The 23,188-nt window shown below is 30.1% G+C and overlaps 3 protein-coding genes and 2 non-coding genes across 6 annotated transcripts; 4 read left to right on the top strand and 1 right to left on the bottom strand.

Annotated features, from left to right (window-relative positions):
* Positions 1-23: 23 nt before the first annotated feature.
* LOC107009583 (transcription factor bHLH110-like) lies at positions 24-2,981 on the bottom strand. The gene is made up of 7 exons (XM_015208925.2): positions 2,593-2,981; positions 1,765-2,296; positions 1,521-1,658; positions 1,294-1,359; positions 1,092-1,157; positions 941-1,000; positions 24-426 (listed from the first exon to the last, which is right to left on the bottom strand). Exons 1-7 carry the CDS (start codon positions 2,700-2,702, stop codon positions 331-333), a joined length of 1,068 nt encoding a protein of 355 aa, XP_015064411.1. The 5' UTR covers positions 2,703-2,981; the 3' UTR covers positions 24-330.
* Positions 2,982-5,340: 2,359 nt separating this feature from the next.
* On the top strand, positions 5,341-5,412 carry TRNAH-GUG. The gene has a single exon. It is a non-coding gene; the product is annotated as a tRNA-His (tRNA).
* A 4,373-nt stretch (positions 5,413-9,785) lies between these two features.
* LOC107008875 (mitogen-activated protein kinase 7) lies at positions 9,786-13,415 on the top strand. 2 transcript variants are annotated; one of them, XM_015208080.2, is made up of 3 exons: positions 9,786-10,314; positions 10,498-10,924; positions 12,191-13,415. In XM_015208080.2, the coding sequence occupies exons 2-3, from the start codon at positions 10,502-10,504 to the stop codon at positions 12,878-12,880; spliced, it is 1,113 nt and encodes a 370-aa protein (XP_015063566.1). In that variant the 5' UTR covers positions 9,786-10,314; positions 10,498-10,501; the 3' UTR covers positions 12,881-13,415. The 2 variants fall into 2 exon arrangements, with proteins under 2 accessions (XP_015063566.1, XP_015063564.1); XM_015208078.2 differs by having other exon boundaries at positions 9,787-10,314; positions 10,495-10,924.
* An 880-nt stretch (positions 13,416-14,295) lies between these two features.
* TRNAD-GUC lies at positions 14,296-14,367 on the top strand. Its single transcript has one exon. It is a non-coding gene; the product is annotated as a tRNA-Asp (tRNA).
* A 2,127-nt stretch (positions 14,368-16,494) lies between these two features.
* On the top strand, positions 16,495-17,610 carry LOC107010437 (bZIP transcription factor 11-like). Its single transcript, XM_015209722.2, has one exon. It carries the CDS (start codon positions 16,943-16,945, stop codon positions 17,375-17,377), a length of 435 nt encoding a protein of 144 aa, XP_015065208.1. The 5' UTR covers positions 16,495-16,942; the 3' UTR covers positions 17,378-17,610.
* The last annotated feature ends 5,578 nt before the right edge of the window (positions 17,611-23,188 follow it).

The following is a 23,188-nucleotide window of genomic DNA, read 5'->3' as shown; positions in this document are numbered from 1 at the left end:
ATTTTAAAGTTAAATTACTTCTATTTATAAAATGATAGACGTTATTATTTGGAAAGACTTAAACAGAGAGCGTTACATAAATTGAAACAGAGAGTAGAGTGGTTAGTACCTCCTCCAAATCTTAATTTACATAAAGAGCACTATGGACAACGCCCAGTTTAGGACAAACGGTACTAATCTTTTTAAGTGATTATAAATAGCAAATTAAACATATAGTATGTCACGATAAACATTATGTGCATGATTTTGGGCATGAAGAGTCACAGTAACTGTACAATTTATCCTACCCGCCATATGCTTCCACGAAAGTAATAGTTGTCCAACGATTTCTCAATCACAGGACTGAGAGATGTAAGAAGAAAATGATGTTGGCACCAAACATAATCCTCTACTCTCTAGATCTAGCACTGCCTCTATGCTCGAATCCTGTTACACCAAATGAAAATTTGCTTTCAGAATATTATTCAATTGTAAAATTATTTATACAATTAAGTCACTCAGTTATAACGCTACTCCCTCTATCCCAAAATACATGTCAGGTTTCGTCATATAAAGGCTACTTAAAGTTATAATTACACAGTTTTGTTAGTAATGAAAAGAAGGTCCAGAGAAAATTACAGCTTTGGATCACTTAGTTTACAAAATATATATTCATAGTGTATACTTCGTACTAATATACATATATTTATTCATACATGGACATAATAATAAATATATATATACACACATATAATCAACATATATACTTATACGCACCATATATAACCAAGTATACTTCAGTCATGTTTAGTAAACTAGATGTCCGGAATAGTATATATTGGTAACTATACCTAATATATTTAATGCAAGGGAAGTATGCAAATATATAAAGCTCAAAAACGTGAGTTCCGGTCTCTAAAATTATCCCAGTATATTTTAACAGTATTAATTTCTCACTTACCTTTAGATTTATGTGATGGAGCTTCCTTTCAGTTGATTTCGTATAAGGCATACTCAATGTCTGCATAATTATAAGGGATTTTTTTTTTTATAAATGAACATCAAGATGAATTCAAGAGGAAATTAATAAAGCAGAATGAGTATGTTATTACCAGTATTTGGTCCTGAAGGAACTGAATATAGCCAATGGCTTCTGTTAATACTGATGCAGTATCAGTCTTGTGGGAGAAAAGAAAGAAAAATCAGCATGGTATAAAAATTAAAATATTACAACTGTTACTCTCCTTCAGCCAGTTTTTGCGTTTTAGTGGATTCTGATGATATGTACTATTTAATGGAGTAGAGTATATCTACCTTGCCAAAAGGTGCCACTAATCTGTGTAGAGCTGAAATCCTGTCTCCTAGTTTTTCCTTTCTAACCTGCTTCAAAAAATTTATCTCGAGATCACGTAACTAAAATGTGTTCTATCTAATAACTTTAAGTTTTTTAAATGAGACAGTTACATATCTTTTTTGATTGTTATGTGGGAATTTTAATTATATACAAACTTCAATTTCTTTTCTCTTAATTCCTTTTTCACCTTAAGCATTAATGTGCTTGGAGATTGCGATGTAACTCGAGACTTCTTTGATGCTTCTTGACATGGATTAGCTTCATCTTCAGCAGATCTTTTTGCTTTTGAAGAAACTCCAATGTTCTTCCTAACATTTGATGTGATCTGGTGAAAGCAATTTAATTAAGACGCATCAGTGAAGGTAAATAATTAGCAGACAGAAATTGAAAGAACAAGTAACAAAAAAAGAATTAAGCAAGAAGGTCCTTACTTTTTTGGATGATGGACTATGGGTTAATTCTTGTAGTCCATCAGCAAAACCCGAAGACATCCTTTCTGTAGTGAAATGGCCAAAGCAATTACTATTACTATTACTATTACTATCATGGCTGTTCTTGAAAGTTACTCCATTAAATGCTAACTTCAACCCCTGGAAATCTGAATATTCCATATCATGACTTGGGACATAACTCGAATTATTAGCATTGTTCATGTAAGAATCTTCGGACAGAAGATTCTCATTCAGATCAAAAGCATGTTGTTGTTCGTTTTCAAAGTAACTTTCTTTGAACATGTTGTTACTCAAACTATTCATATCTTTCATTTTGAGGAAATAATCATTGGATATTATGTAGCCGGCCTTGTTATTTTTGTCATCCAGCTGATCGTTGGATGATTCATGATGTCCATCGTGGAACATTGAGGTGTTCATTAATGGAAATGTGTCGATGCCTCTTTTCCACATGAGCTCTTCTGATGAGATCCTTTTCATGTGTCCCAGCTTGTAGTAATATTCTTCTTCCCTGTAGTGTATTACATATTGATATATAGATGAGACCAATAAACCCTAAAATTCATACGAGTATTTATTATGACATAACGAAAACTAATAATTAGAACGATCTAAAAAGCAATTGATCAATAATACAGTTCGTGTCTAATTTAACTTAGTAGGTCCACTTCTTCCCCGTGTAAGGCAACAAAAAGAGTGAAGACTACCATTAAAGAAGTTCAAGTAAAACTTAGATGGATATAAATAAGATGAATGAAGAAATATATGGAGATGGAAAGACATATATTAATTAATTTAACAACTTACGAGGTGATGCCTGAGTTCCAATCATGTAGAGTTGAAACTCCAGTACTGAAAAAGGGATATCCAGAAAGCTGTTGAAGTTGATGATGATTATAAAGATTCGTAGAATCCATGGACAAATCTAGAATATGATTCAATTATATCAAAAGAAGAAAAAAAAGAAGAGGAAGTTGTTGAATGGCTAGCTAGGTTAAATTTAATTCTTTCTCAAGGGTAGTTATACTTTGTAGAACGTATATTTGCACGCATGGTCGGTTTAGTAAGGAAGAGAGAGATTGAGGGGAATTAGACAAGAGAGACAAAGGAATAGAAGAAAATTAATGTGCACTGAGATAAGTGTGTCCCTATTCATTTTGCTAGCAGGCTATTCAATGATGGCGATCTCAGAAAACATGTGCAATTTTAAGTTTAGAAGCTAAGCAAACTAACCTTTATATATATGGTGGAAAGTGATGTAAATATGATGTCCATTTATATCGATGTTAGACTCTATAATTTGCATATACCTTGTCCAAAAATATAACAAAAAGAGGTTTAAAATGTCCTTAAATTATACGGAATTGAACAAAAATATAATGTCTTTGATTAACTAAACATATGTTCCTCTTTTCTTTTTACTTTTTCAAAATTTATAAAGCTCATGAGGATCGGATACAATGTTAAGCAAATAAATTTATGGGTCTATCTCAATTCAAATAAAGTGATGATTGTCCAATATAATTAAGTAGATGAAACCTACTTCCTAAACTAAGTACTCCATTTAATGAATTATGTTCGAACGAGGCATGTATTAATATGTAGTCGTCCTAATTATAATTATTCCACTAGAAAAATTATTACAGCTACCAATATTAATTAGCAGTACTAGTTTATACTAATTGCTTAGTTTTTTTTCTTTTGTTGTAATTGTTTACAAAATACGTAGTATATACTTTGTTTATCATCGTGTGCCTAGTTATACCAGTACTGGATCAAGTCGTATTGTCAACATTTCATACAGATGGCAAATGTCTTTATTCGAAGTAGATGTATCCTTTTTCCTATCCAATCTCTATAATCTTAATTGCCTGACATATTTTTTACTCAATAACTGATAGGTTTGATGAAGTTCAGTAAAAATGCAAGAAGAATTTTTGAAGACTGTATGTAAAATTCCTCGTGATTCAACTGATATCATTATTACTGTTTTATTCGAGCTTGTTTTTCGCATGTAGGGCTTGTAAATTGTAATTCTAAATGTGAAGAAGGTAACACATGTTTTAACTTAATGAAAGAAAAATTTATCGGTGAAATATTCTGCTAAACTAAAAGTTTGTTTCATGTTACACGAACATATGTACCAAACATTTGATGGAATGATTACTTGTGTAAATACATGTTTTATTGATAACACGTTAGTGAACTGAAACAAACTCTTCAATAGTTTGATGGACCATTTATAATGACATATAAGGTCCATTCATTAAAGTCGGAAATGACTGAGACCAACAAAAGGTGCATATCGCCCAAGCTAAGCTGAGAAAGAAGGCAATATCATAACTATTTAATTGATTTGGCAATTTCCCATTTTTTTCCTTTAATACATGAAACAAACATTAAGAATAAATGGATGTCCCTATTGTATTTTAGATAGAATATATTTTTGAAATAAGAATTGATTTCAGAATTCCATAAATAATATATATGTATATGCATAGCAAGGAAAATGATAGGATTATTTTAGGGGGAAAAAGTAGGGTATTATTGAAGGCGTGTTAACATAAAGGGCCAGAGTCCAAAATCAAGTACCCAACGTCAGATAAAAAGGTATAACGAATAATCAATTTACTAAATATGAAATTATGGCCCATTTTTTGTCCTCTATATTTTGGCTTCTTCTTAATTGGCCTCATTGTTGAACAACCCCCTCTACTTTTTAAAAGTATTTTAGGAGATAATAATCGGTGTATATTCAAATGAAGAAAAAAGTACAAATTAAATCAAACACAATAAAGTGGATAAAATTATTGATTCAAATATCCCGAATATTGTGCTGAAAAATTCTAGCGTAGATTAAAATAAATAGAATCAAGAAACATGTTCATGAGTTATATGATGAAGTTCATAATATATTATTAGCTCCACAACTTTCTAGCGGAAATACATAATAATGTACATGCTCCTAATTAATTCCTATATAAATTATTGAATCCAAAGAAAATATTATATACTATATACGGTTAAGCATCCAATCATATGAGGCATTGGAAATGACCAAGAATCTGAAAAGTTTATGCTTTGCTAAATAAGAAAACGAATGAAATCCCAGTAATAAAGTGTGTTGTATATTAAATTTGCTGGGGGTTGTAGAGAAGAAATGGAATCCTAGTTGGACGCACTATGATTATATTTAAATACAAAAAGGAGTTAATATATTCAACAATCATTGGAGTGCTTGAATAATGCAAATACTGTAGCTATTACAATCATTATCCATTCACTTTTGTCACCCACGTCTAGTACTACCAAATGTTTCAGAGCTATAGCTACATCTTTTTAATTTTTCATTTCACTTTCTTCTCATCAAACATAATATAATATAATAATGTCCACAAATTCTAACTTACTTTAAACTTGTCTTAAATCTTTTATTTAACTAATATTTTCTTACTTTATAAATGGTTTATAACGACATTCATTATTTATTAGGTCATACATTTTTTAGTGAGTATTATATTATAATTGGAATAAATTCAGACTCTGGATCACCAAGTGGCTGTAGTTTAGTGGTAAGAATTCCACGTTGTGGCCGTGGAGACCTGGGCTCGAATCCCAGCAGCCACACAAACTTTTTTAAAAAAAAATTATTTTTGTAAGTCAAGTTTCATGGTAACAATATTACCATTTTTACTTTTTTAAAAGGATTTCTTGATCAGACCATTATGAGTATGAATTACTTGACAGAGTAAATCCTTCCTCTAAACTAATTTTTGGATTGAGTTAGGCTGGAAGTTTATTTCTATATCAGATTAGTGTAGATATCCATTAAGCAGTGGTTGGCTGGTCTCTATGCAATCTCAATCTCAATAATAAAGAGTAAAAGGTCGGCATCTAATTGATAAGAAATTAACTTAGTGTCAGTTGAACTACATTTTCCGTGGGAAAGTCATATAAAGCATTTTACCAAAATTGAATGAAGAATTAATTGTCCCACTTTTCTACATCTAATTGTAAGGTATAAATACACAATTGAGTAGAGTTACGTTAGACATACTTTTCAGTAGACCTACAAAGAAAAAATAAATGTAGACCTACTTAATTCCTCCTTTATATGATAGTAATTTTTTATTGGCCCGAATAAATTATCAAAATCTTTCCGTGCATACCTAAATTTTGCATTAGCCTAATTAGCCCTCTTGAAAATATATTTGGATTAACATAAAATTTAGATATGCACTGAGTAAAATTTATCCAGACAAGTTTTATATAATTATATATATATATATATATTATTTATACATCCATTATTTATTACAAGTTATTACAAAATTGAATTGAAAGCTCGAAACAAATTAAAGCAGTCTTAATCTTATCTCTGTTAAATGAATTTAGGCTAATTTTCTGTACTAGTTTTTATACTGGTTCGATTAGTCATTAGTCAACACATGATGGAAAGCTATCAGCTGCCTAAAAAGATAATCAATTTGCAAAATAAAATGAACCAACTCACACCAATATTGATGCTTATATATATTAAATAATAATTAATGAACTATACTCCAAAGCTGCTAGAAATTTTAACCATGTGTCTCACGTAACCAATACTGGTAATAGAGTGAAGGAATTCAAGAATTAGAACTAACTAATTATATATATGACGACTTACTTTTTATTTCTCTTCGATTTGATTAAAACTTTAAGGGATGATTTTAGAGATTTTCCTATATTTTTGGCTTCGTAACTAAGCTTTCGAGTAAAATTTATTTTTATCGGGTGTTTATACCAAGTCAATACATGCATGTCATGTGTTTAAATATATGGTTCATTATTTCATTAAATCACGTATAATAAAAATTACATTGGCGCAGTGTTGCGGGTAAATTTTTTCCTCATCTTTCTTTCTTGTGACTTTCTACGCTTGTACTTTTCCATTTGATGAATAATAACATGATGCATCTTTGATAACACCAACACGTACATGTCATGTGTATGTGAAAACAAAGAGTAAGATGTATAACCGTCCAAGTAAAATATCACAAACGACTTTTAGATTAATTGTGAAAAGTGACAATTTTAATTTCTTGGTGAAATTACTATTGTTTAATTAGATCTAATTGACAAGTTTCCATTTTGAGTGATGCTCCTTGAGACTTTTATGTACATTATATGATTACTATTTACTCCTCTCATATAAATAATTCCACTGAATTCTACAAAACAATTGATTATTCACACAACATTTTGGGAAGCATGAACGAAATTACTCAAGTGTTCAATCCTCACAAAAATATGATGATCTACCTCTTACCTAACTATATGTCCTACACACTAGGGAATATATACGGTGCCTTTTAAATCAACTTTTAAATTAAAAATATCACATTTCTATATTTTACGTATATATTCGACCAAATAAAAATATATAAAATGTGAAATAAATGAGTTGGAGGCCACAGTAGGGGCTGCAGGTAGAAGGCAACGGCCGCCTAAGGGCTAGTTGGATCACCAACATTCGATGCAATGATTTAGATATTTTATTTTTAATTAAAAATTTAAATTAAAATTAATAAATATTATTTTACAAATACCATCTCTTAAAACGAGCTTTATAATATCAATTCTAAATTATTTATATTTAAATATAAATATCAAATATGTAACGAAAAATAAATTGAACCCAGCCATTTCCAAAAAACAAGGGTTGGTTGGGTCATATCGACGTAGAATGGTCCATTACTTAAGGCACCAATATTAGCACATTCTCCCATTATGGAATGTCTCCCCACTTCTTATTCAAACATCCACAATTGTTTTTCCACGAACCAAACGTTTTATTCAAAGTAAAGTTGGCATTTTCCGGCCAAAAGCATATCCTTCATTTCTTCAACAGTCTGATAATTGAAGTTTTAGAGCCAGCGTGAAAAATATTAATAAAAAATTTAAAATAGTATATGTATTTTTTAATTAAAATAATAAAATTACTGGAAAAGTAGCTATTTTGTCCGTCAGAGTTGAGGAAAATTGCTTTTTTAAATTTTTATTTTTTAATAAATCACTGCAAAAGCAGCGATTTTACGTTAATTTTTTTTTAAATTTTTAGCAATTTACCAATTGAAAACTTTCCTATTGGTAAATCGCTAAAAATAATAAAAAAAAAACAACGTAAAATCGCCGCCTTTGCAGTGATTTATTAAAAAATAATTTAAAAAAATTGATAAGGCAAATCGCTGCCTGCGATTTGGTTTAATTTTTTTTCTTTTACAAAAGCAAATTGAACAAATCGCTGCTATAGCAACGATTTTTCTGAACTTCGGCGGACAAAATCGCTACTCCGGACTCCTGATAATTGATACTCTCCAATATTCAACGTTACTCGTTAAATATTTTTTAATTTTATTTTATTTTTACTTATTATTTTTAATAAATTAATTTTTTTTAATATATCTTAAATTTATTTATATTAAATTAATATTTTAAAAAAATATAGTGAATAAATATGATTGATACCTTATTAATAAATATGAATATTAATTATTTTTTTGTTTTAATAATTATGAAGTTAAAATTTAACAAGTAAATTTAAACAAAGGTAAAAATAATATTTAACAGAAAGATTGATGACATGAGACTCCACGTAGGTTAAGAGTTGCTTAAAGGCTTAAAAGTCTCACCAAACTGATTTTATCCAAATTAACTAATGTACTAGTAAATAATCCAAATTAAACTTTCAAATTTCACAACACGGATCATTTAAATTATAATTGTAAATTTTTCCAATAATGCACCGGTCCATCTAGTCGTGTTTTGTGTAGCAATATTCAACCGAATATAAAGTTTTAAAATATTAAAATTGATTTGCTTAATATTAGTGATAGTGAAACACATTATCGAAGATTGATAAATTAGTTGATAAAGTGAATATTACTACATCATAATTGAATTATACTGAAACACAATATCGAAGATTGATAAATTAGTTAATAAAGTGAATATTACTGCATAATAATTTAAAATTCAATAGTATATTAAAAAATATATTAACAAATAAAAGCTAGACATTAATTATTATATCAAAAAATAATTTATTAGTATTTGTTAAATAATATATTGGTTCATCTATACTTGTTTCTAAATATTTTTTTTTGTGATATTTTCCTCAAGAAAAAAGTATTATTATTTTTTGCAAATCTGATCCAGTGTTAAGAGCTAAGTACGCTCTATTCCTATTTTTATTCAATTTACAAAATTTTCTTAAATTTGGTGGAATCAGAATACAACTCAAAAAGTTTTCGAATACATCCCTTAATATCTCTGTACATCACGTCTCGTTTTGAATATATCAATCAATTTTTTGTAACATTGCGTACATACACCGTTATATCATGATAATATATCCGACTGACATATCGCATAAAATAATGTATCTAACCAATACATCACATACAATAATATATTCGAGAAAGAAAAGAGTGAGAAATTTTATAATTTTTTCATATGTTAGAAAATTTTAAAAAATATAATAAATACAAATTTCATATTTAAACAATTTTTCCTTTTTTATGTTTTAATGAGCATCAACTGTTTATGCCACGAATCACTTTTTTAGGCCTAACGTCAATAACAATTTAATAAGATAATGTCAACTGTTCTTTCGTTTCACACGAGTTGATCACTTTTTATTTTTATATATTATTTAAAATAAAATAAACTTTTTAATTTATTCTTTAAAAATCTTTTCAAATTTTGTACAAACAAATGAGTACACTTATATAAAGAATAAATAAAAAAAAATTAATAAACATTTTCTTAATTTAACCATATGACTTTTAGTATAATTTTCAACTAATACAAGGGAGGAAAAGTAATATTTTGTAAACCAAATCCGAGTGGAACAAGTAAAAGTAAAATTGAGGAGAAAGTAATAGAAAAGTAGTTATTATTATGGATATAAACATGTTGGTCACTCTTGACCAAGAAAATCGAATCGTGTTAAGTAGAGGTGAGGGATGAAGAAATAATGAAAGCAATTCTTGAAAATTAAATAACAGTAAAATTAATTTGTCGATAAGTATTAAATTTATAGGAAGTATTGTGCATGAATGTGAACTAGTTTATAGGTATACGGTAGCTGTCGTGTTCTTGAGATAATCGTCCTTCCCTCAAATACTCCTTTTATTGTCCTTTCTGTTTTGTTTTTCTTTCTATTTTAATATCGCTTTCAGTTCACGCTTACCAATTACTTATAATCAATTACAGATGTGAAGAACTATATGAAATTCTTGCTTAATTTTGATTGCGTGAACCCCATTTTTTAGTTTCTTGATACAAAATTCGAAGCAACTTTTATTCTCTGCTTTGAGTGAAATTTCTGGAGGAATTTATGATACTTTCGGTTTACTACACTCAGAAAGTTGTTCTGAATTTGGTGCAAGATTGAAGTTAAAGAAAAGGGGAAATTTCTGAATTTAATAAGTTAATACTGAAAAAAAAGAAGATCAGAAGAAGATCGAATCGACACAAAACAAAGTATATATTCTCTTCTGCCCCTTTTTCTGCTTATTAGTATACTGTTTTTATTCTTTGCTTTCTAAGTTATGAGTGCAAAACATGTTGCTTTATTGAAGTTAGGATTATATAATTTTGGATATTGAAAATTTGGGGTATTGAGAAATTGATTTTTTTTTTTTTTGGTTATATGGAAAATAGCAGAGGAATGGCAACTCAAGTGGAGGCTCCGAATGGAATTAGGTCACGAGGGAAGCATTATTACACAATGTGGCAAACTGTATTTGAAGTGGATACCAAATACGTGCCGATCAAACCTATTGGGAGAGGAGCTTATGGTGTGGTTTGTTCCTCAGTGAATAGGGAGACAAATGAGAAAGTTGCTATCAAGAAAATTAATAACGTGTTTTCGAATAGAATTGATGCACTTAGAACTCTGAGAGAATTGAAGCTATTGCGGCATATAAGGCATGAGAATGTGATTGCTTTGAAGGATGTGATGATGCCTATTCACAGAAGTAGTTTCAAGGATATCTATTTGGTTTATGAGTTGATGGATACGGATCTCAATCATATCATTAAGTCGCCGCAGCCTTTATCTGATGATCATTGCAAGTATTTTCTTTTTCAGGTAATGGATAGCTTGTGAACTCATTTCTATTTGCTGTACGCATAATGCATTCTATCTTAATGGTAAGCTTTTGAGCACTTGATTGAGTTTTATCTTCTCGATGTTTAGTTGTCGGTTGCATTCAGGATTCTTATTTTTATCTGATATCTAGATGGAGAAATGAAGGGAACAAGAGAGGTAGAAGAAAAAACGACTTCCCTAAGCAAAAAGTTTACCCTTTTTGACAATTTTACTTGTAGCAAGCAGACCAAAGAGAGAAATCATATCAAATCGCTAAAATTGAACTAGCTATATCATTCTCCTTTTGGCTACCTTTTTGTTATCAACTGTCAAGTAACTCGTATGTTCGCCTCTATCTTGTTTTAGTGTGTTTCTCTGCATGAAACATATAGTGCAAATAAGCTTTGGCATGTAACGGACATCATCAAGTGGCAATTATGGAGGTTGCTGGTTGAAAAATTGATGTAGTTTCTACTTGTTCTGCATTTTTTACTGTATACTGTATCAAAAAGTTACTGTACACAAGCCGTTGGTAGAATTAAATGGTGCTCCAGTTGAAACCTTTCGACAGATTATTTTTCCTCATTTGGGTTCTTAGATTAATGGAGTATACTGGAAAGATTATAATATAAACGTTTTATCAGAAACATTCATGTGAGAAAACTATAATATAAACGTTTTATTAGAAACATTCATGATTTTAACTTATGAGAAAACTATTCTCCTTCTGCACTAGTCTTGTAGAACTTTGAGAAGTCGTGAGAGAATGAATTCATAAAACTTGGATTGCTAAGCTGGAAAGTACTCCAAAGGAGTTCTAATTTCCTGGTACAAGAAGAAAATCTAGGAAGAATAGTGTTGAAACTGCAGTGTTTACTGATTTTTTCTTCTAAATGAACCTTGCTTTAATGCTAGATTGTTCTTGGGTGTGTTATCTTTTGAAGTTCACTTAATCTTTATTGTGCATCATACATCACAGCTATAGAATGGAACAGTTCCACTTTCCACAAAAGGAAGTTGGTAAATAATTGAATAGTATTGAAGGTAATAGAAATTGGTTTAAACCATTTTCCCCTGCACCAGCTGATCTGCACATACTATAATCTTTTAGAGACAATACTTTTTTCTTGCCAGTATTAATCATCATGTATCAGAAGTCTGATTCTACATTAAGCTAGCTTGATATCATTACTACACCTCTTATCTCTATCGTTCTAATGTGTTCTCTCTAACCAACCACTTTTCTTGTGATGTATACTTGTGTAGCTCCTTCGTGGCTTGAAATATCTCCATTCAGCTAATATTCTTCACCGGGACTTGAAACCTGGGAATCTCCTTGTGAATGCCAACTGTGAGTTAAAGATTTGTGACTTTGGACTGGCTAGGACTAGCAGAGACAATGGGCAGTTCATGACTGAATATGTTGTAACTCGTTGGTATCGTGCACCTGAGCTACTTCTTTGCTGTGACAATTATGGAACATCCATTGATGTCTGGTCTGTTGGATGCATCTTTGCAGAAATTCTTGGCCGGAAGCCTCTATTTCCAGGAACTGAGTGCCTCAATCAGCTTAAACTTATTCTCAATATCCTTGGTAGCCAGCCTGAAGCTGATCTTCATTTCATTGATAACCCAAGGGCTAAAGGATTCATCCGATCTCTTCCTTTTACACGAGGAGCTCACTTTTCTTCTCTTTTCCCTCATGCTGATCCTTTAGCAATAGACTTACTGCAGCGAATGCTCATTTTTGATCCCTCGAAGAGAATAACAGTTACAGAAGCTCTCTATCACCCTTACCTATCAAGTCTTTATGATCCAACATGCAATCTTCCCGCTCAATTTCCTCTTAATCTGGATATTGACGAGAATATGGCAGAACCATTGATTCGGGAGATGATGCTGAGAGAAATCTTTCATTACCATCCTGAAGCAGCTTATATCAACACATTTTACTAGTTTCCGTCTATGTAGTAGTACTATATTACTTCCGATTGGGACACAAGAAGAAGACCTAAGTAAGTGGGATTTTTTGTTCTGTACTATGATAAAAAATACACAGTTAAGATGTTATCATCACTTGGAGACATTTGGAGCAGGGAGAGTGATCATTCTGAGGATCACTTAAGGTCATAATTGGAAACTTCATTTCATCTTCTTTACTTTTAGATTATTAGCAAGAGTAAGTTGTCTCCGTATGAGATTTGAGTTATGAAATCAAATTATTGATGCGTGTTTCTGGGTAAGCTACCTACCGGCTGCATCATACCCTCTTATCCTGTCCCAGGACGCATACTTGGTACACCGAGCTACCTTTTTTCTTTACTTTTTAGATTGTTACTCCTCCGTATGAAATATTTTTGGTGTGTATTGGGCTGAGGACCGAATAAGGCAATCTGTTTAGCCTGTCCTTATGGACCCTTGGACTAGACATCTTGTAAGTTGTACATAATTTATGGGCTAAGCTTCCCATTTTCCTTCCAGCTTGAGTTAATTGGCTCTCATTGATCCTTTTATTAGTGCTATTCAATGGTTATATGCACAGCTAGTGGACTGCCATTATAACTTGGAGAATATCGATAAGATTGTTATACTATAATATTACTTTGGAAGATAACATGTAACTGATCATAAAAATTAGTATTGGTAGTATGAAGAGTAAGCTAATTTACCTGCTAAAATGGGTTAAGGATTAAGATATACTGTCATAAATTTTGCACAGTGTATAACAGTTATATCTTCGAACAGATGTAAGTACGACTCTCTCTTTAGATGCTCATTAACATTCAAAATTACTAAAGTGAGCTGATAAGACTATATGCTTAATATGAAAGTTACAGGTTTCACGCATTAGAAGTAAAAATGATCACAAAATCTAGAAATCAGTTGCTCTAATTGATGTTATTATAATATTTGTTAGCATTTGTTCTAATCTCCATTCATAAGTTACACAAAAGGCTTTTTTTTTTTTTTAAAAACCTTTTCTTAACTACAAAAAAAAAAAAAAGGACCAAAACTTTTTTTAAAGTTTGTACAAGTTTTGTTAACCAAATATATTAATTGGGCTGACATAGCCCAGACGAGTTAGCCTCTCTGGACCATATGCAAAGAGATTTTGAGAACTCTTCTACAATACAGACTAGTCACCTGCGGCCCATTTACAGAGTAACCTGTAACAACAACGACAACATTTTCAGTGGAATTTCATAAGTGGAGCTTGAGGCATACAATATACGTAGATTTTACCATTCATTCTGGAGGTAGAAATGTTGTTCCGAAAGACAAGAGTAAGATTTGAAAGGACCAACTTCTGGGTGTTGAAATGAAGTAAAAAAACTTGTAAGTCTGATCAGTTACACCAGTATATCAATCAAGTCGTTGTAGTATAGTGGTAAGTATTCCCGCCTGTCACGCGGGTGACCCGGGTTCGATCCCCGGCAGCGGCGCTTGTTTATTTTTTTTTGGCTCCTTGCCTATTTTATCGGTTATTATTTTTTCTTTTTGCTCCTTGCCTAATTTTATTGGTAATTAGGGTGAAATTTTATTTCAACCAACATATAAAACAGTAAAGCAGTATATTTGTATTTTCTTTCTTGTCTTGTACTTGGATGTAACAAATGGTTTACATACCAAATAAAGGAAGAGAAATATTTACAATCCAAATATAGTCAATATCACGTTATATGCTTATAGTGGAAATATGCAGAATTAAAAAATTTCAAGTTTTTGACTAGCTGGTAACGTCATAAAAATTAAACTCATTAGAATTTAGATACAAGAAAAGACGAGAGCTTCTTGTCCAATATCAAGTACTAAAAGTTTTTGGTTAATCTTTATAACGAATAGACATGAGAGAAACTATACATTTGGAAATAGCTAGCTTAAGCTATTTAATGGAGTAAGTAAAGAGAGGATTATATTAATCAATTAATTAGACGATCGAACACCTAGATTAACGAATATGCTTATTAAGATACTTTAGTTGTGCAGACTGACACAAATTAAAAAATAAGATATGTACTCAAGGAAAACAGAAGGGAAGAAAATGATAGGTCACCAAACCTTTATTCTTTTATGGTGGTGCACTAGTTGAACACTTTTCTTCACTTAAAGTTTAGTTTCTATGCTATATAGGGCAGTATATTTTGCCTCTTATACATGAATCTCCTATCGCCAAAATAATGAAGTCATATACTATTTTAGTTTATAATTGGCTACAGAGAAACTATTCAAATAAGGCTGCCAAGAAATTGTCAAAATTTTAGGTTGATTCAGGTTCTCAGTATTATGATACAAATATCTACTTCAATGAATTTGTATAATCTGTTAAGACACGAGCACCTAATTCCTGACGAGCAATTTAAATTACTATAGTCAAATGCTAGAGACTAGAGAGTGAATTATTAACAAGGATAACTTATTCGAGATCTCAAATCTAAAACATTGCCAAACATATTTGGTAATGTCAATATACTGTCTATGACAAGGTCCATGAGGGGCTGTATGGCTCGAGCGGAGTCATTATCGAACATTATACTTGTTTGTACTTAGTTAAGAAATAAAATTATACATTTACTATCAGCTACCACGTTTAATCCTAACAAGTGGTATTGCATGCCCAAACCGTGCACTAATACTAAGACTATTTACAAAATAAATTTTAAAACTAGCTTAACTCAAAAACTATAGTTCATAAGATAATTTCATTCTTGAGCATAACCATTTCGAATATAAAACTAAGACATGTTATTACATAGTACATACTTTATTTAGTTGCAGGTCGTATTTGTCAAGTGCCTTGGCCAACATTGTCTCTGACTAAATAAACACTAGAAAAATCGATAAAAATGAGGAAGTCGGTGGGTTTTGAGATTCAGATGCATGCGTGTTGAATCTTGACATATATATATAGAGAGAGTAACTCTTCGCCATTCTTAAGGGGTCTGATATTATCGTACGGCAACGAAAATTTGTCGGTGACCTTTATTCTTTTTAACGTACTTAATTCATCTACATATATATTTTAAAGCACAACCTTTTTGAAATGGTGAGGTAAATTCTGTAGTGAGATATTTTTACTTTTCTTAAACAAGAGAACTCGAGTGCATGATAAAATATGTTCGGTACATACTATTGTGTACATTATACGCTTTACCCCATGTGCAATTGAATCTTCCAAATAGTAAAACCAAGTGGTATGTAATATGTATGTATTCAAGTTTCTCTCATACCTACCTTAATAAAATAAAAGATTAACCAATAGAAAGCCACTCTTTTTCAACGCTTTACATAATAAGTTTTAGGAGTCGTTTCTAATAAGATATAAAGTATAATAATTTAAGATAAAATGTATAAATATTTATTTTATATTTGATTAGACATATTAAATAATTATTGAATTTTTTATCTTATTATTAATATTATAGTAATACTGTGATAAATAGAATAATCAATCTCCTGATAATTAATCCTGAAATAATTTATTTCCAAACAAATGACCATGTAGAATTTTATATTTGATTGATTGATAGTCATATTACTTTATATTTCGATGACCTATCAACATAGTCTATAAAATGAATCTTCGTTACCATCAAAAGCCCCTTCCTCCTCCTCCTATACTTCAATATATGTTCAAAAAAACTCTGCTCTTATAATTATCCCATCTTTGTTCTTCTTTCATACTCTGTTTTCAGAAAATTCAAAAATATTTCTCTTTCACTTAAATATTTTGATGCATAACTATAGAGCTTTGATTTTTGATGTAGTTTAAGATTAATGACTCCAGTAATCAGTGAAGTTCTTCTTTCTGGTTTTACTATTAACTCAACGCTTCGTCGTGGAACTCACTTAGTCCAATCCTTCTCTGTTGTCTTCCTCTACTGGTTCTACGTGTTCTCATGAAAATACTCTGTTTTCTTCTCCCTAACAAAAGTTAAACTCTTATTGATTCTAATATAGTTATTACTGATTACTACTGATATTTATTTAGTTAATACGCGTTTTTAAATTTAAAGTATTATGGCTTCTCCTAGTGGAAATTCTTCATCAGGGTCAGAGGATCTTCAACAACTAATGGATCAAAGGAAACGTAAAAGAATGATATCGAACAGGGAATCAGCAAGAAGGTCAAGAATGAAGAAGCAGACACATTTGAATGAACTAATGGCTCAAGTGAATCAACTGAAGGAACAAAAGAATCAAATTGTGAGTAACATAAATATGGTGAGTCAGGTTTATTTGAATGTGGAAGCAGAAAACTCTGTTCTCAGAGCACAAATGGCAGAGTTGAGTAACAGGCTACAGTCTTTAAATGAGATCATAAACTGCATCAACTCAGCAAACTCAACAATTGATGAAACAGAGATTAATTGTGAAGATGATTTCTTGAATCCTTGGAATTTGCTACATGTGAATCAGCCAATTATGGCTTCTGCTGATGCCTTCATGTACTGATTTTTAGTATTCACTTTGGTCATTGAAAAGTCGATTTTTTAAAAAAAGACAATGTTGTTTTGGGGATTCTTGGATTGGCTCTAGATGAAGGTGTTTGGTTAGGTTTACTAATAAATAATTGGATTTGATAAAATAGTTGATGGCGCCTTCTCGAATTGTAAGAGCTTGGGCTGTTATTGTATTGTATTCCGATCGATGTTTCTGATGAATATAATATTTTGATATATTGTATATTTTTTATTGTTATATTATGTTTTATATTTATAATTTGAATAAATCTATAATGTTAAAAAAAGAAATGCAAGTTAAAGAAGATAAAATCATTATTGGATTAAGAAAGTAGTAAAATATATAACACAATCATTGAAATTTTATAAATGAGATTCACATATGGTAAAGTATGTTGGGTATGTAGCAAGAATTGATGGGAAATAGAGGGAAGGAGAGGAATTTGAAAAGTTGAGAACTTGAAGAGTTGGGAACTTCAAAAGTCCTCTTATGCTTTAATAAAAATGCATTTGTTCCTCATCGGTGATGGAAAGAAAAATAGGAGAGTTTAAATACAGAAACACTTCTATTAATTGTTAAAAGGGTTGGAAAGAGGGACCCTCTCGCGTCGTCGTCGTCGTTCGCCTCGGCTTCGGCTTTGCCAAATGATCGAGAGATAATTCTTTTTCTGCACATATTTTTCTTCGTGTACTTTTCTGCTGTGGATTGATTCGCTGACAATAGAGATCATTTTACCCTGAGAGGTTATATTCCAAATCAAACCTCGGATACTAGAGGGAAATAATTTCCTTAAGGGGACACTGTGAGTTCAGTGGACTTGATCTTTTTTCCGATTTAAAAGATTTTTTCAAATTCTAGTACGTTCTTACAGATTTTAGTTAAATTTCTGTTCCTCTCTCTTACTGGTTTTATAAATTTCAGTTATTTAGTGTTTCTGAACAATTTATTAGAATCAGTAATTTTTATTTTTGATAACACAAATCGATTACAAAGTATACCAGTTATTACTTTTACTTCGTCTTCTCAAAAATAAAGAGTTTTTTTTTTATTAACTCTTGAATCATATAGTAAAATATTTTGAAAGCCATTTGAAAAGGGAAAGACATGAATGAAAGCAATAACAAAAATGAAATAATGAAAAATATAGGTACACAACATACAAAAGAAAAAATAATAACGAAACAAAATAATAAGATAATCAAAATACAAAATAAAAATACTAATCAAAATCAAGAAATAAAATTCAATGATATTATAAAATAAAGTTTCACTAACAATTTAACAAATATGTATTTAAGTAACAGTACATAGGTAGCCACCATTCCAATATTACTAGATCAATCCTTAAGTTTAATTTTTGGTAGAGATTAATTATGAAGTGGCTAATCTCTCTTGTTAGTTTATTAAAGATAATTAGATCGTTGGCTTGTGTGTAACACACTTCTATTCTCTTTGTATTAAGTTAATCTCTCTTTTTATTTTTCGTTCAATTACTTTTAGTGAGGAAATAGTGAAAGGACCATGAGAACCAAACACAAATTCTCAAGTGCGATAACTTTTAATTTTTTCTTTCAACTTTTCGGCTTGTAGAGGATTAGCAATATTTTTATCCTTTATTTATATTTTCTAGTGGGTGCTTTAAGATCAATTTTTAGTTCCACTTTATGGCAAAGTAGTGACATGAGTTTATTTATTTTTTTTAAGAAAAAACATAAAGTAATATTTGAAGTTGTTTCGAATTTTTAAAGAGATATTTAAACTATGTAAGTGTCCTATTACCCCTAAACAATCATGAACTGATATTATTACATCATTTTTCGTCCACCTGACATGGAGAGTGTATGCACTCTCTTAAAGAGCGTGAACAAATTAAAAAAACGACTATAATTTTATTTTTACAAGAATTTTACCATAAAATATATATTTTTATGTTTCTTATTATTTTAACTTTTTCTCATTAATTTTTTCTTTTTCATTCTTCCTTTTTCAAAAATTCATTGTCATCTTCATTAACTTATCACTTTCAATGTCACTTTTTACTACAACTCCATCTCTCTTTTATTTTACTATTAGTTTAACTCTCTTCAATTTTAAAATTATATCTAGATATTTTAATACATATCGAACAATGTAATAAACCTATTAGATTTCAAGATGATTAGTAGACATTATTTAGTTTTTTATCCAAATTCTAATTAAACTTTTTCAATTGTTCGAGAATTCTTATGCTTTCAAAATTATCATTTCTAGTTTTGAATTTATATAGAAATGAGATAAATTAAATGATAATACCTTCAAAATTTGAATCTTTTTTAGAAAAAAATTAGTTTTTTTAATCAACAACTCAACAAAGTAGAGAAAAAACACAAGTTTGGAAAGTAAGAAATTTGACCAAATAAGAAGAAGAAAAGAGAAAGAAAGGGGCTCAACTTGATATGGGCGTGGGGTTAAGTGAGGATGAGAGGTGAAGAAGAAATAAAGAAAGAAAATGGAAGGAGCTTAAAAGTTGGGGTAGAAGATGAATTAAAAATTGAAATGAAATTAAAATAAAAATAACAAAACTAAAATAAGTCATAAAAGTAAGAGAAAGAAATAAAGAAAAACTTAAAATGAAAAAAAAATAATATTTCAAATTGAATTATACGATGATTGGTGTGTTATTACACTTGCCATTTAAAATCTGGAATTAATCCGAAAATGATATAATAATTTATATTCGAAATAGTTTAGGGGAATAATAGAATATCTGCATAGTTAAAACATCTTTATAAAAATTCAAAATAACTTCAAATATCACTTTATATCTTTTCTCTTAACATATAATATAATCACTTAATAATTTTTGCTCAACCGATCTTTAGACTTTCATAAATGGTTATTGAAGAATTTTCTGGTGGAGGTTTGTTATCATTTATCTAATCTAAAGGTTAGGCCGGACGTGCTGGAAATTAAAATATCTATAAATAGAAATATATATCAGGCTTGAATTATTGGGGAAGAAAAATACAATATATGAATATGATTAAGATAATACAACAAACTAAACCTAACTATGCCTAATAATTGTCTAGAAAATTACTTAAATCTGCGTCACTATAGCATAATCATATTTTCTATTTTTTCTAGTTTTGGCGCTTTCTCTATGATTGGATAAACGCATTGTGTTCAAACAATTTACAAATTCTGGATCAGATTATTAAAACTTAAACGGATGGCATGCTGTTTGCATACTTAATTTCCTTCATATTGAATTGAAATATGAAAAGAAACCAAATTGTTCCTCATTTGTAGATTTATACGATAAGTGTTTAATATACTATAGCCTAATTAAAAGGGTAGCCCGACATCTAAGCACTTCAAATATATTTATTTTAAATATTTTGTAATAAATCACTTTAAATAATTTTTTTTAATTTAAAATAAATGGCTATTGGAAACAGGCGTTCAAGAAGGTATGGTCTACTTTAATAGTTGTATTTTTAATTAGAGATATGTCTAAGTTTTATTATAAATACATGTATTACGCCTTCAAAAGTAATTACAATAAGATTTTCCTAATTATTTACTTTTCTGCCTCACCCTTAATTATTTGCACCGTAATCCAGAGTAGATAGGCTCAGAACTCTAATTTCGCGTATTTTTGTAAATATTGAAGGAATATATGTACAAGTATCCCTCAATCAATGCTTAAAACCTTAGGTACATACTGATATTATACTAGGGTGTTATTACCTTGTGAACTTATTTTATTAATATTTTTCTACTCCTTTTCGGCCTACATGGCACTATTTTGTGGGCCCAACGCTGGTTGATTTTTTTTCCAAATTAGTGACACATAGACCGAAAAGGAGTACAAAATTACTTATAAAATAAATTCAGCAAGGTAATAGAACCTTAGTATAGTATAAATGTGTCACTGAAATTACGAATATAGATCGAGGGGCTACTTGTGCATGTTTCTTTTCTATTTATATAAAACTTTTAACCAACAAAGTTGCTTTGTATCGATTTTCTCCTATTACAACACTTCACTAGAGCGGTGTTTTCTTTATGATTGGGATAACATAATTTTGTTCAACTACGAACTTTACATTAAAAAAGGAATTTCCATAATTAAGTTTATTTACTATGGAGAAAAGAAACTTGTTATAATTAGGTGATTATAGCATTTGATTATTTGCAAGTAGACTCTTCATATCAACGAATCATTAATAGTTGATTACCTTCCCAGATTAATTAGTAGCTCACACAAATTTCCATGTGATTGTTATGCATATGTAAGCAATCACGAGTACCTTCCTTAATTTTATTTTAAACTTTAAACAAACAAATAAATACTTAAACAAATTAGAATAGTCGTTTTTTGCGGAATAATACTGACAAAAGAAACAATGCATATGGTAGTCCACTAGAATTTTCTCAAGAGTATAATTAAGTAATTGTACATGTCAAGTTATTTTTTCCATTTCTTTATTCTTAATCTGATTGTCTTACACCCCTCAAAGTATAATTAGTGATTCCTAATCAAAATTAACTAAAGATCCATATCTATCGGTGACGTGAGCTAGTCTTTTTCAGAATAAAGTAAAAGAGCACCTATTTCAAAATTCAGACCAATTAAGGGCCTTTCATTTAATTAACTAATTAATTTTTTTTTAGTGAGAGAAGTGGCATGTAACGTGTACAGCCTGTCGATGGAGACTAATGGCCTCCCAAACCAAAAGTCATAACCATCCAGTTAGTCCGTACTTAAGTGATTCTGGTACTTTTATTTGGTTTAATTAATTAGGTATTGCTCTCACTTTTTTTTTTTTTTAAAAAAAACATTTATAAGCATGTGATTAGCAGTACAAGCATATGATGGAGCATAATCTGCATAAAAATTAGGGTAAACTACTTTATTCCTTTAAAATCTGATTACATGTTAGGTTAGGCCATGACATTTACCAGTATAAGTTAAGAAACACTAGTATTAGATCATGTGGACAGCCATATATGACACATGCTTTTACTAGACATAAATGTTAAAAAGAGAAAATCAGTTTTAGATGTTGGGCTTGATAAATTGTTTGAACTGATAAAGATAAATTGTTTGAACTGATAAAAATAAATCCTCTTTAAGACCAAAAAAATATATTATATTAACGAACAATGACAATGCTAGACATTCTCTACACAACAGAAACTGTAAAATGAGAAATGCAAAAAAATTGACGATGAATTTGTATGGGATCGTCTAAGAGCATATATTATGATATACAGAAGTAACATGTTTCATCAAAATCTCTTAAGAACTCAACCGCAATCATCTTTCACAAAAAGTCCAATCCATCATTTCGAAAGAACAGAAAAGAAATTGGTGGTTTTCTGCTCTTGAAAGTCCATTGGGCTGGAGACCCATTTCCCTACGTGATACTTGAGTAAATGTTGGGTCATTCAATAAGAAATATTGTCAAGCCCAAAATGGCTCAAATAAAGAATTGAGATTATTTAATTAAGTTGACAATATAATATTAGAAAGTATGTAGATTGTTACTTGGAGAAAATAATAATAATATTTTGTTACAACAAGAATTGATTGAATTTTGTATATTGATAGTTCATATTTTGCCATAAACTTTCCATGTGATGTACATGGATTCAATTCCAACTCTCCTCTTCCTTCCACTAATAATTAATGTAAATAGGAATAAAATGAGACGAAAGAAGATGAAGTCATATATTTGTTAGAGTTATGACAACATTCATGGGGCGGGCTTCCATATTTTATCAAGCAAAAAATTGTACATTCTTATCGTAAAA

Source organism: Solanum pennellii, chromosome 2, assembly GCF_001406875.1.
Source record: "Solanum pennellii chromosome 2, SPENNV200".
In the NCBI taxonomy this organism is placed as follows: domain Eukaryota; kingdom Viridiplantae; phylum Streptophyta; class Magnoliopsida; order Solanales; family Solanaceae; genus Solanum; species Solanum pennellii.
This window is presented reverse-complemented; position numbering and strand designations above follow the sequence as displayed.

What these genes read in the sequence shown, in the direction of transcription:
- LOC107009583 (XM_015208925.2), bottom strand. Translation starts at nt 2,702, where the DNA reads ATGGATTCTACGAATCTTTATAATCATCATCAACTTCAACAGCTTTCT. An exon ending in TGGAACTCAGGCATCACCTC is followed by an intron (nt 2,297 to 2,592) that starts GTAAGTTGTTAA and finishes AATACACTACAG; the next exon opens with GGAAGAAGAATATTACTACA. An exon ending in TCCTTCAGGACCAAATACTG is followed by an intron (nt 1,001 to 1,091) that starts GTAATAACATAC and finishes ATAATTATGCAG; the next exon opens with ACATTGAGTATGCCTTATAC.
- LOC107008875 (XM_015208080.2), top strand. Translation starts at nt 10,502, where the DNA reads ATGGCAACTCAAGTGGAGGCTCCGAATGGAATTAGGTCACGAGGGAAG. An exon ending in GCAAGTATTTTCTTTTTCAG is followed by an intron (nt 10,925 to 12,190) that starts GTAATGGATAGC and finishes ATACTTGTGTAG; the next exon opens with CTCCTTCGTGGCTTGAAATA.
- LOC107010437 (XM_015209722.2), top strand. Translation starts at nt 16,943, where the DNA reads ATGGCTTCTCCTAGTGGAAATTCTTCATCAGGGTCAGAGGATCTTCAA.